Source organism: Macaca nemestrina, chromosome 15, assembly GCF_043159975.1.
Source record: "Macaca nemestrina isolate mMacNem1 chromosome 15, mMacNem.hap1, whole genome shotgun sequence".
NCBI classification, from domain to species: Eukaryota; Metazoa; Chordata; class Mammalia; order Primates; family Cercopithecidae; genus Macaca; species Macaca nemestrina.
The window spans coordinates 97,873,379-97,885,612 of NC_092139.1; the positions used below are offsets into that span (position 1 = coordinate 97,873,379).

Here is a 12,234-nt window from a genome sequence, read left to right on the forward strand (position 1 = left end):
AGGCCGTTGGGGCCTGAGTCACAGCTGACGGGGCCGCGCCCAGCCTGCCTGAGTGACCCAGGCCGGCATAAGGCGATGACTGGGCAGCCCTCCGCATGACCGCAGGGGTCGGCCTTAGGTGTTTTGACTCAGACCTGCCACAGGCCGTGTGCAGCACAGCCAGCCTCCCCTTGTCCCTGTCCCCAGAAGAGTCACAGGGCTGCAGTTCCCCCAACGAGACACCGGGCCCCCTCCCAGGACACCACTCCCTGCCCTAGCACCTACCTCCGAACCTGGGGTGCCACCTGGCCCATCTGATCCACCCTTGCCACAAGCTCCAGGGCCCCGCCTGCCCAACCCCCTCCCTCAGAGACCTTCGCCCCTCCCCGAGCCCAGCCCTCCTGAGACGTAGGGAGCTGTAGGGAGCCGTAGGGAGCCGGGCCAGCCTTGGGAGGGCCTCCCCACTCCAAAGGAGCATGGACTGTGACCCTTCCTCGGCACTGAAAAAGGGCTTTTGTGGGGATCCCATGTCCCAGCCCCTGGGTGGAGGGTGGGAGGCAGGCAGGGCAGGTGACAGGACAGGGACAAAGAGAAAAGAGCCGAGAAGAAAGAAAACCACTAAGGAGGGAAAGGGGAAATAAGAGAGAGCCTCAGCCACACTGGCTCAGGGACGGCCCTGCCATCAATGTCGTGTCTGTGCTGTCTCCCAGGGAATCTTTGTCACAGCTGGGAGGTAGGCCAAGTTGGCCCTATTGTACAGAGGGGAAACTGAGGCTCAGCCCGGGCAGGGTACCCAGCTAGGGGGCTGAGGTCTAACTCGTTTTGCATAACTCTAAAGTATTTTAAACTCATCCCTGGGAAGAAAAAAAATCACATGAAGTCCTGCAGCAAAGAGTCTAAGGCCACAGAGGCCCAAGGAAGGCCCGGGTTCACATCCTGGCTCTGCTGTTTCTATGCTGAGAGTTCGTTCTGTAGATTAACAAAATGTGCCAGGACCCCTCCCCGCCTTTTCCTGTAGTTTTGCTGTCCTAGGGAACTTTTAACTCATGTGTGTGACATGCAGCATTGACTGAGAGTCCCAGACCTCCGCTCTGAAAAACTTAAAAAAGAAAAAGAGAACCCAGCTTCGAGTGGATTCAGCGGCTGGACTGCACCAGGATCTCTTTATGTTCCTTAGCCTGGTGCCAGCGGACAGCTGCTCGTGACCCCTTTGTCCCTAATGTGAGTCAGTGCAGGGAGCACACACTTCATGGAGGGCCCCGTCCCTCTAGGGAAAATGTGCCTAGCAGAGCGTTAGCTCTTGCGCACTGTGGCAACAAAGCAGTAGTTGACACCAGTAGACTGCTGCCTCTCATGGTGGATGGTCGTGGGGACCATCACACAGCAGTCCGTGCTGTGGAGTCGGCAGGGTGATTCGACAAGGCCCCGTTCTGCCTCTGTCTGATGGAAACTCCACAGTGGCACTCTGCAAGCCACCCACAGCACCGGGGCAGCCCCACAAGCCCCTCTGGGTGGGGGAATCACAGAGGTGGGGGCATCTGAGCTTGGCCTCAAGGGCAGGAAGATGTAAGAAATGGGGAGGGGGACCAGGAACAGAGGCTGATGCCTGTAATTCCAGCACTTTGGGAGACTGAGGTGGGAGGGTTGCTTGAGGCCAGGAGTTCGAGACCTGCCTGGGCAAAATAGCAAGATCCCATCTCTACAAAAAAAACAAAACTTTAGCCAGGCATAGTGGTGCATGCCTGTAGTCCCAGCTACCTGGGAGGCTTAGGTGGGAGGATTGTTTGAGCCCGGGGGGTCGAGGCTGCAGTGAGCCACGATCGTGCCACTGCCCTCCAGCCTGGGCGAAGAGGGAAACCCTGTTTCTCCCAAGGAAAAAAAGAAGAGCTGAGGGGGAATAGGGAGCTCAGGCTGCATGCAGGGGTGGGAGCAGCTAAATGGACGGGGAGAGGAGTCGCCTGCAAGAGATGGGTATGGGAGAGACCACAGGACCGAGTGATGGAGGGGAGAGGAGGGGCCAAGGAAGACAAAGGCAATGGGCTGGGATTCTGGAACTCTAGTAGGGGAAAAGGAGAAGCAGAAAGCAAGTGTAGGGTTTGGGGGCAGAACGGTGATTTTGGCTTCAAAGCACCACTAAGCCAGGAGACAGACTATCCTGGTAGCTGAGTCTGTAGGATCTGGCCTTGGGAGGGATCAGACTGCAGGTGGTAGTTTGGGGTTACCCGCAACTATGACTCCTTGGGAGATGTTATGGGGTGACAAGTCCTCATAGATAGTGTACTTGAGACCCCTTCCCAGAATCAAGCTCCCCCATCTGTTTCCTGTGGGGTGGGTGTGCTCTAGTTCAAAGTCAGCCCCAGACACCTCTCCTGGGCGGTGAGAGGTGGGGGACGACCAGGGGTGGGGGCAGCCATGCTGGGCTTCCCAGCTCTTCCCCCACAGGCCAACCTCTGCCTTCCTGGAGGGCAACCCCAGCACCGGCCACAGCGCCTGCTCCCCTTCCGCTCCAGGAACCCGAGTGTGCCTGGGTTTTGGTGTCTGCCACCTCCCACCCACATCTTCCCAGCAGCTGAGGTCGAGGAAACCCCCTTCCCCCAGCTGGAGCAGGGAGACACAAGTGAGGGCAGCCCCTCTGCTGTTGGCGGGACCTGGAGCCAGGGCAGGCCAGGTGTGGGAGTGACACCTGTCTAGGACGGGCTCCCTGGTGTGCGCCTCAGTGCCTCCGCTTCCCCCCAGCAACACACTTGCCTCTGTCTTCTCCTTGGGGCTGGGAGGCGGAGCCCCACCTGCCCTGCTCTTCCTTGAGCACCTACTGTGTGCCAGGCACCATGCGGATGCAGGGACAGCATCAAGCAAAGCAGACTCAGTCTCCGTCCTCCATGCTAATAGGAGACACAGTTGGGAATGTGAACACCAGAGTGCATGCTGCCGGAAGGGAGGGCGCAACCAGGTTCCCAGACCCAGACTCTGGACAGGCGAGAAAGAATTGCTAAGGATGCTTCCTCCAGCTGAGATCTTACAAGGAAGGAGCTAACTTGACAAACAGGATGGGGAACAGCATTCCAGGCAGAGGGAACAGCGTAGGAAGAAACCCTGTGGTAGGAAGGAGCCCCAGGCACTTTGGGAGCCAAAAGATGGCCATTACGGTAGGACCCCTGAGGGCGAGGGGGAGCCCAGTGGGGGCTGTGGGAGGCCATTGCTAGGTACTTGGTAAATAGGCTGCAATATGTCAGGCAGCTGCCCAGGAAGACTGTTGGTTGGGAGTTAGGGGCCTCGAGTTCTAGCCTCAGCCCTGCACTACTTTGTTCTGTGACCTTAAGCAAGATGCTTCCCCTCTCTGGGCCTTTGGGTAAATCCTGATGCCCTCACTCGTGATACTCTGATCCCTGAATGCTCAGAGCCTTTGCCCTAGCTCTTCCCACCTCCCCATCTGCACGTCACTCAGACCACAGTGTGGACGTCACCTCTCCAGATGCCACTCTGGCCACTCGCAGCGCCTGGCTCTCCCGCTGCTGTTACATCACCCTGCTTTATTTTTGCTGAGCTCATCCTGCAATCTCAGATGCTCCTGTTGGTCCTTGTGCCTGTCTATTGTCTGTCTGCCCCTTGCCCTGGAGTTCTGTGCCTTCAGGAACTCACGAAATTGTCAGCCAAGTTATAGAGGAGGAGTGGTACCAGGAAGATGCTCCCACCCAGGAGTCCTACGGCCCTGAATTCAAACTGTGCCCATTCCCGGTTAATTTGGTCTAAGGATGTGGGCTGGCCACTCAGACTCTCTGAGCCTCAGTCTTCTCATCTGCAAAATATATCATGTCTATTGCAGGGAGCTCTGCACTGGCTCTCCTCCACCCTAATGTCAAGTCCTCCTGTTCCCATCCCATCCCCAGCTCTTTTTGCCATTTCAGGAAGTAGGGGTAGCCATGGACCGATCCAAGTCAAGCTCACCTGCCTCTGGGAGCCCTTGCCTCAGCATGTTTTCGGTCTATACATGCTCGCCTGGGCATTTGGGAGGAGCCCAGTTTTCTGGGGGCCAGATGGAAACCCTAACCCCTTGGGCTCTTCGGGAAGCAGTTTTAAGCACAAACCAGGTCACTGGCCCTGTCTGAGGCAGGATCTGTTATTCTTTTGTTCATTCCACAGATGAGGAAACAAAGGCTCAGAGATGTTAAAGAATTTTCCCAAGGTCACCCAGATAGATGGAAAGGGGCTGAGACAGGATTTCAAGCCCAGCCAAGTCTCTTCGTTCCTCTGCACACAGCCATTCCTCATGTCTGCTGCATGCTCACTCCACATCAGGCAGGATGCTGGTGGCAGGGGTGTAGCTGTGAACTCACTCTTTGATTCATTCCACAAATGCCTAGGGCACCTTTCATGTTCCAGGCACCGGATGTGCCCTTGTTCCCCCAGGGTGATCCAGGAACATACACACATATGAGAGGACACACTGGCACACACCTAAGCTTGCACATGCACAGACACGCATGCAGAGACACACCCAGATATCCATGTCTGCACGCACTCATAAATACAGATACAGACATGAACCTCCATTAGGACACTGACATCCAGGCTTCAAAATTAGGTAAGAGAAATATACATGCAACACACATTGGTATGTAACACACATCAGCATGCAACGTCCATCAGCATGCAGACCTCAACCACACACCCAGGGGGCCCAGAAGCAGCCCACACACTCAAGCCTTTCTTCCTCCCCTCTTGCTACCACATCTTGACACCCCTCATCCCCAATATGTCAAGGGAGCCCCATTCGGCCATAACCAATGCCTTGTCTGAGTTTGACACCCCACCCCACCCCACCACAGTCACAGCCCCCAGCGGCTGGGGCATGTGATTTCCCTTCCTGGGCAGAGCAAAGACCTCCAGCCCATCCCCAGAGCATGGATGCTTTTGGCCTTGCCCACCTAGGGTTCCTCCCCTCTCTAAAAGGCCACCCCAAATCCTCTCCCCAAAGACAACCGAGAGACACAGAGGCTTTAGAAACCAGGCAAGTTTTAAATATATGTTTGCACAATATTAACATTAAATATACATCATAAATAAGCCTTATAAATATAAAACTGATAAAAATTGATAAAAATCGATAAATTAGTCATGTTCCTCCAAGGAATTGGCCTCGCAGCTTCTGAGACCCCCTCTAGGAGGGCAATGGCTCCTGCGTGAGAAAATTCCAGGACTCACCACCAGGGGGAGCAGCCAGCAGCAAGGGCCCAAGACTGGGGCTTCGCGGCGCTGGGAGGTGGGTCTCCTTTTACGGAGACCTCCGTGTACACCACCCAGCACCATTTGCACCACATGTCCTCAATTGCAGATTTTAATATCCACCCTATGTCAGGGAATCCAAGCAACTGACAGGCAGTGGGGGCCTTGTACAGCCTCTAACTCCCTAGCTTCACAAAGAGAAAACAGGTCCAGAGAGATAAAGTGACCTGCCCCAGGCCACATGGCGACTTCGGGGCTGGGCTGGGACCTGAGCTCTATTCCCTGGACCCCCAGATCAGGGCTCCTGGGACACCCTGCCGCTGTTACAGCTGCCTAAAGTGAGGTCACCCAGACATCCAGGTGTCTGGCTTGGGACGTGATGAGGCATAGGAGGCCAGCTCAGGCTGTGACCTCCCCTTCAGAACCACGGAAAGGAGGAAGTCTGGGGGCAACGGCCCTGCAAGTCATAAGAGGGAAGGACTGGCAGGCCTCGGGGAGCAAGGCAGGGGGGCAGTCAGCCTGGCCATGAGTCAGCCTGTGTCATCAGACCCCTGAATCAATGGAAAGTCGGCCCCGCGTGGTCTGCCCGGCCACCCCACTGGGCCTGGGGAACTTGGGGCTAGGTGGGGTTCAACAGCCGGACTCTGTCCCCCAGCCTGGAGGAGGTAGAGGGGTCTGCCCAGCTCCTACCTCTTAAAGTGCACTTCTCAGTGGCGAGTAGTAGAGGGGAACAGGTTTGGGGACCCGGGAGGTGTCATCCTGAGATGGTTCCTCTCATCCACAGAGCACCTGCCGCATCCTTCACCAGCAAGGGGTGCTCCTGAGGCTACCGGGGCAGCTGTCCCCTGGGCATGAGTCTATTGCCTTTCCTGGAGGGTCTCGTCCTGCGCACCCCCTTCCGCAGGGCCTGGTGGGGGCTGTGTCTCCGGCTCCGGTTCGGGCTCTCCCCCCACTTGCTGAAGACCCGCCCCACTGAGTGCATGAAGCGATGGTAGCCACGCAGGAAACTGCAGCCCTCCAGCTTGCGCTGAAAAACATCTGAGGTAGGGGTGGGGGTGGGCGGCTGAGGGGTCCCCCGGCCGGCCTTCGTGGGCTCAGTCATGTCTGAGTTGTCCAGCAGCTGGGCCATGCAGTAGACGTTGTTCCTGAGCCCGAGGACATTCGGCCTCGCCATCTGCAGCTTCTCTAAGTCCTCTATGTTCAGCCCAGACCTCTCCAAGTCCTGGGCCTTGGGGAGATGATGCTCTAAGTCGGCCAGTCTGTGCAGGACGCGGCCCAGTGTGGCATTGAGCGTCTGTAGGAAGCCCCGCCTGCCCAGCCCCCTCAGGGTCTCCTCGCTGGGGAAGGCCCCAGGGCTCTCTCTGCAGTGCTCTCTCAGTTTAGGAATATCCAGGCCTTGGATACGTATCTGGGGGGAACAGGAGGATCACAGGGTAAATGCTGAGGACCTGGACCACACTCACAGACAAGTCAGCCTTGGAATGCTAGACCTCATGCACCCCTATCCAATCTCCCACTGGACGGATCCGGAAACTGAGACCTGAGAGGGAAGAGGACCCCAAGATCACTACAGGCAAGGTCGGAGGGATGTTGGGGACCTGGCTGGTGGGATGCCTGTGGAGAATGGGGAGCTTCAAGAGGGCTGGACTCTGTCTTGCTCACTGCTACATCCCAGTGCCTAGACCAGAGCCTGGCAGGTGTGCAGGAAACACACTGAGTAAGCAGATGAGGGCGGTGGTGGTGTCTGGAGTCCCGCCCCGGGACCACAGAGCTAGGGAAGCTGGAGGGCCAGCCTTAGCTCCTCAGGGTTAAGGCTGGAATAACACAGAGACTCAGTTCTCCTACCTGGCCATATGGAGTGAGGCTGGGCCTGTCCTCCCTGCTTCTCACTCCCTTCCTTACCCCACAGTTCTCTGAGACTCAGATGCCACAAGGGCCCAGGTGCTTACATAGGGGTCCAGGAGCCTGCTGGTGTCCTGCATGAGATCTGTCTGCTTCTGGAGCTGGCCAAGGAGCATGCGGTACTCTTTCGAGCAGCTGCCCATAGCCGCCATGCTTGCCATGCTTGGAAACAGGAGTGCAAGGATCAGACCTAAGGCAGAGAAGAGGGGTGTCACCCAACTTGGCAAGGAAAGCCACAGATGGGAGCCTCGGGGAGGGGGTTGAAGAGGGCCTTGAAAGGTGCCTCCTTCATCCCGGACTTTGTGTAGTTGAGGCCGGGGGCTGGGCACTGTGTGGCATGGTGTGTGCACAGGTGTGCCCACCAAGGCCACCATCATCTCCCCAGTAAGTCGCTGCCCAGGGCCTGACACAGCAAGCAGTGGGAGGGACTGAGACAGTGGCTGCGATTTACCAAGTAGGTCTTTGAGCAAAGGCTGCAGCGCCCGACTGGATCCAATCCTGCCTACTGCACCGTTCTAACCTCGGGAGCTGACTCTCTGCAAGGTGGGACCGGCTCCCTGCAAGACCATTGGGCTAAGGACCGGCCACCAGCCTAGGACCCTGCCTTGTCAGCTGCTCTGGCCATCCAGGTAGATGGGCCTGAGAGGGCTTCAGGGCAGGCAGCCCGGGAGTGGCTTGTGCCCTCAGCTCTGTCTAGAACCAGGAGAGGCCGCCTTTTCAACCAGAGGCACAGCCTGGAACAGATGTGGGAGACCTTCCAGTCCATGTTCCCACTTTCCTGACAGGTAAACCAAGTCTCAGGAGGAGGTCCTGCACAGGTCATAAAGGCCAGGGCTCTCCCCTGACCTCTCATGCCTCCCTCCTCTCTCCATAAGTGGTTCCTTCTGTCAGACCCACCAGGGATGCTGTGAGCCTGTCAGAAGGTGTTGGGGGTGGATACAGTTACCGCTCTCCACCACCCCCAACAGGGCACCAGCAGCCACGTGGTCGGAAGGGGCCTGTGGCGCAATGGCCCGGAAGGCAGTGACACCATCGTTCCCGTCCTAAGAACCATCCGGCCCTTTGGGGAAGACTGGCTGCTGGGGAGGGCCGAGGGGCCGGGCACCCAGGCGTAGCGACCCCAGGGCACTTTCGCCGCCTCCCCAGGTATCTGCTGCCGGGCTCTGGCAGGGGCCTGTGCGTGTGGCAGCGCACGTGGGACTAGGGTGTCTGTGTGGCTGTGCATCTGGGTCAGTGTGCAGCATGAGGGAGATCTGCTCCCTTCACCGTGGGGACTGTGGTCTGCATGTGGGGGTTCCTGGGCTGGTGAGATGCAGGGCTGTAGATGACGTCATATGGCTCTGTGTGCATGTGGCCATGTGGGTGTGGCTGTGCGTGCTGTGTGATTGTGTGGGCTCTGGGGCCCCCAGGGCCGGCTGACTTTCTATTCATCCGGGGCAAGCTGGAGGCCCCAAAATCCCTCCACACCTCACACCACTTCCCTGCCCAGCTTCTGAGCCTCCCTCTCCTGCCCAGCCTCTTCACCCATCCTCTTCTCTCACTCCCTGGTTCCCAGAGTTGCCTCTACATCTCGACATCACCTCCCCCTGGAAGCCTTCCAGGGATGCCCCTTCCCTACCTGTGGAGATGCCAGGTTCTCAGTGGACCGCTCTCTCTGCCTGACCTTCTGGCTTTCTCCCCTTCTCAGCATCCTTCTGCCTGGCGCCCGGCCTCCCCAGGTCCCAGAGGGCAGAGGGTGCCTCTGCTCCCCACCGGCGCCTGTGGACAGACCCAGCAGGCGGGTTCTGGCGGGGAGGAAGGAAGTACTTACTGAGCAGCGTCCTCCGTGTGAGCGGTACCCCCATGCTGGGTGCCCGTGCTCCGGCCTGCGCCCGCTGGGGGTGACACCTCTCGGCTGGGAGCCCTGCAGGCTGGCAGCCACTTTATGCCCGCTGGGGCGATTGGCCAACACCTCATGAGGTGGGTGGGGATGGGGAGGGGGGAGGGCAGGCCTTCTGGGAACATGACCCCAAAAACCAAAATTTCCACAGGCGGCCAATGGGCGCTGGGCGCGGTGTATGCCCGCTCCTCCTCCTGTTTTCTTCGAATTCGTTCTTCGAGGTCAGCCCTACGCCCAAGGATGATGTAAACCGCAGCCTCAGCCTTCCTGGGGTGAACAGGGAGGAAGAGGGTCCATGCCATCTTCGGGGAACTGGGCCAGGGATGGGCAGGAGGGACTTCAAGTTGAGCCTCTGGAGGCCCCAGGCCAGTCTCGGCCCAGGAGCCATTGGCCTCGCAGGACATGGTGGTTGGGGGCTGAGGGGGGCGAGACGTCTTCCTTCTTGAGTGCCCTTCCTGCCCTCTCGCCGGGGCTGTTGGGACATCTGCCAGCGGAAACCACCGGGCTCTGGGCACAGAGCCAGACGCAGGCTGGCAGCCCCGAGATTGTGGTTCAGGCCCCAGGACCAGCATCCCCCAGCCCAGCTCCTGACCGTCTCCTTTCCCCTGTTGTGCACCCTCTGTCAGGCCCACTCCCCAAAGCCAGGCCCTGTCTCTGTAGACAGGCTCCACGGGGGAGAACTGGACACTTGGAGCAAGAGAAACAGGAGGCCAGCATTCAAGCCTGCTGAGGTGCTGCATGACCTGAGGCAAGTCACGTAACCTCTCTGGGCCTCAGAGACCCCCAACTATAAAATGAGGAGAAAAGTCTTTCCCAGCCCCCCTCACATGGTTGCTGCCATCATGGACATAAAAGGAAAAGACTTTTGAAGGAAAAAGCAAAGATGAAGGTCTGATTCCAAGTATTAGCTGTCGAGGGGGCGGGATGGGGGAAGGAGAAGATGGGGAAGCTGTGAGCTCAGAGGGGAAGCCGGGAGGGGGAGTTACCGCCTTGACGGTTGGGGACCAGGTTTCACTTTCTCTGAAAGATAGTGATCTTAGGCTGGTCCTCTGCGAAAGGGCCCTGGGAACAGCGCCTCTCTAGTCAAGTTGCGACTTTACTGTGGGGTAAACTGAGGCCCAGGTGAAGGCAGACAAGGAGGCCAAGAGGCCGGCCCAGGCCTATAGACCCTGCCTGGTGGTTTCAGTACATCTCCCAGGCCCAGAGGAGGGTCCTTGGCCTGCACCCTAAGGAATCCCGGGTGGGAGGAGGCCCTCAGGAGTCTGGGGAGTCATGGTGGGACCCCTGGAGGCTGCCAGGGAGGCCTGAGCTGCTCCAGCTGGAGGGAGCATGGGGTCTGGGGCACCTGAGCAAGGAGAGCCGGGGCAGCCAGAAAGGAGGAGGTTGGATGCACCCCTGTCCATGCCTGCTCCCGATGCCCAGTGTGACCACCAAGGCTGTTGCCATCCATTCTCCCCATCACTCATTCATTCATTCGACAAGCCTTTCTTTGGTTCCAGGCTGCACCAGCCACTCCCAGGTCTGAGGATGACGTAGTAGAGGCAAAAATAGGCGACCCCACGCCCAGGAGGCTGCTCTTCAGCCCCTACCCACTCCTGGGAACCCAGGCTGGGACTCACCACACCAGGCCTCATAACTCCCCCTCGCCACCCCCAGGGGCCAGTTCTGGATTCTCATCCTGAGAATGTCGCTTCCGCTAAAGTCCTCATCTCCATGCCCACCCCCACAATGCCGTTTCCTGGGGCCACGCCAAGAGGGGATCCTTCTGCATTTCACATCTCTGATCTCATCTTTTTTTCTCTTTTTTAAATGCAGGATCTCGCTTTGTCACCCAGGCTGGAGTGCAGTGGCACCGTCGTAGCTCACTGTGGCCTCCAGTTCCTAAGCTGAAGCAAGGCTCCCTGCCTCGGTCTCCTGAGTAGCTGAGACCACAGGCATGCGTCACTGTGCCCAGCTAATTTTTTTATTTTTTTGTAGAGACGGAGTCTCGCTATGTCGCCCAGGCTGATATAAACTCCTGGGTTTAAATGATCCTCCTGCCTTGGTCTCCCAAAGTGCTGGGATTACAAGTATGAGCCACAGCACCCAGCCACCAATCTCATCCTGCAACAGCCACGGGAGAGAGAGCTGCTGGGCAGAAACGCCTCAGCTCACTTCAGTGAGGAGCCCGAAGCTCTGAGAAGTTTAGGGACTGGCTCAAGGAAGGAGCGCCAGATCTGAGCAGAGGGCTCCAGGGCATTCTCAGCTACGGCTGACCGACCGCCATGCTTGGCGAGAAACAGCCACATGCCTTTATCTTATTCTATCCCCACTTTGGTCCTGGGAAGCCGTGCTGTCTCCTCATGGCACAGACAGAGGAGGTTGCTTTGTCTGAGGTCACCTACGAACTGTTAAGAGGAGAGGGGCATTTGACCAGGCATGGTGGCTCATGCCTGTAATCCCAGCACTTTGGGAGGCCAAGGCAGGTGGATCATTTGAGCCCAGGACTTCGAGACTGTGTCTTTACAGAAAATTTAAAAATAAATTATCCGCACATCGTGATGCATACCTGAAGTCCCAGCTACTAGGGAGGTGGAGGCAGGAGGATCACTTGAGCTCCGAAGGTTGAGGCTGCAGTGAGCCATGATCATGCCACAGCACTCCAGCCTGGATGACAGAGCAAGGCCCTGTCAAAAAAAAAAAAAAAACCCACCCAGAAAAGAAGGCGTTCAAATGAGGGCCCCACTCTTTGCACATAGCTTATGAGGGTGTCAGCCACAGGGCCGAGGGCCCAGGGTCACTGAAGGTAAGGAGAGCGTGTAGATTATATTGCGAGGGCTCCCATAACAAAGTACCACAGACTGGGGGCTTAAATAACAGAGATTTATTTTCTCACAGTTCTAGAGGCTGAAGTCTGAAATCAAGCACTCGTTCCCAAGGCCTCTCTCCTTGACTTGTCCATGACTGCCTCTCCCTGTATCTATCTCCACTTCGTCTTCCTTCTGCTTGTCCATGGCCTAATCACCTCTTTTTTTTTTTTTTTTTTTTTTTGAGACAGAGTCTACGTCTGTCACCCAGGCTGGAGTGCAGTGGCGCAATCTCAGCTCACTATAACCTCTGCCTCCTGGGTTCAAGCGATTCTCCTGCCTCAGCCTCCTGAGTGGCTAGGATTATAGGAATGTGCCACCATGCCCGGCTAATTTTTGCATTTTTAGTAGAGACAGGGTTTCGCTATGTTGTCCAGGCTGATGTCGAACTCCTAACCTCAGGTG

General features: G+C 57.4%; 1 protein-coding gene across 2 annotated transcripts; it reads right to left on the bottom strand.

Annotated features, from left to right (window-relative positions):
* Window positions 1-4,975: 4,975 nt before the first annotated feature.
* Window positions 4,976-9,002, bottom strand: LOC105487244 (oncostatin M). Of its 2 annotated transcripts, XM_011750637.3 has the most exons (3): window positions 8,915-9,002; window positions 7,152-7,294; window positions 4,976-6,610 (listed from the first exon to the last, which is right to left on the bottom strand). In XM_011750637.3, the coding sequence occupies exons 1-3, from the start codon at window positions 8,946-8,948 to the stop codon at window positions 6,029-6,031; spliced, it is 759 nt and encodes a 252-aa protein (XP_011748939.1). In that variant the 5' UTR covers window positions 8,949-9,002; the 3' UTR covers window positions 4,976-6,028. The 2 variants fall into 2 exon arrangements, with proteins under 2 accessions (XP_011748939.1, XP_024650361.1); XM_024794593.2 differs by lacking the exon at window positions 8,915-9,002 and having other exon boundaries at window positions 7,152-8,134.
* Between the last annotated feature and the right edge of the window lie 3,232 nt (window positions 9,003-12,234).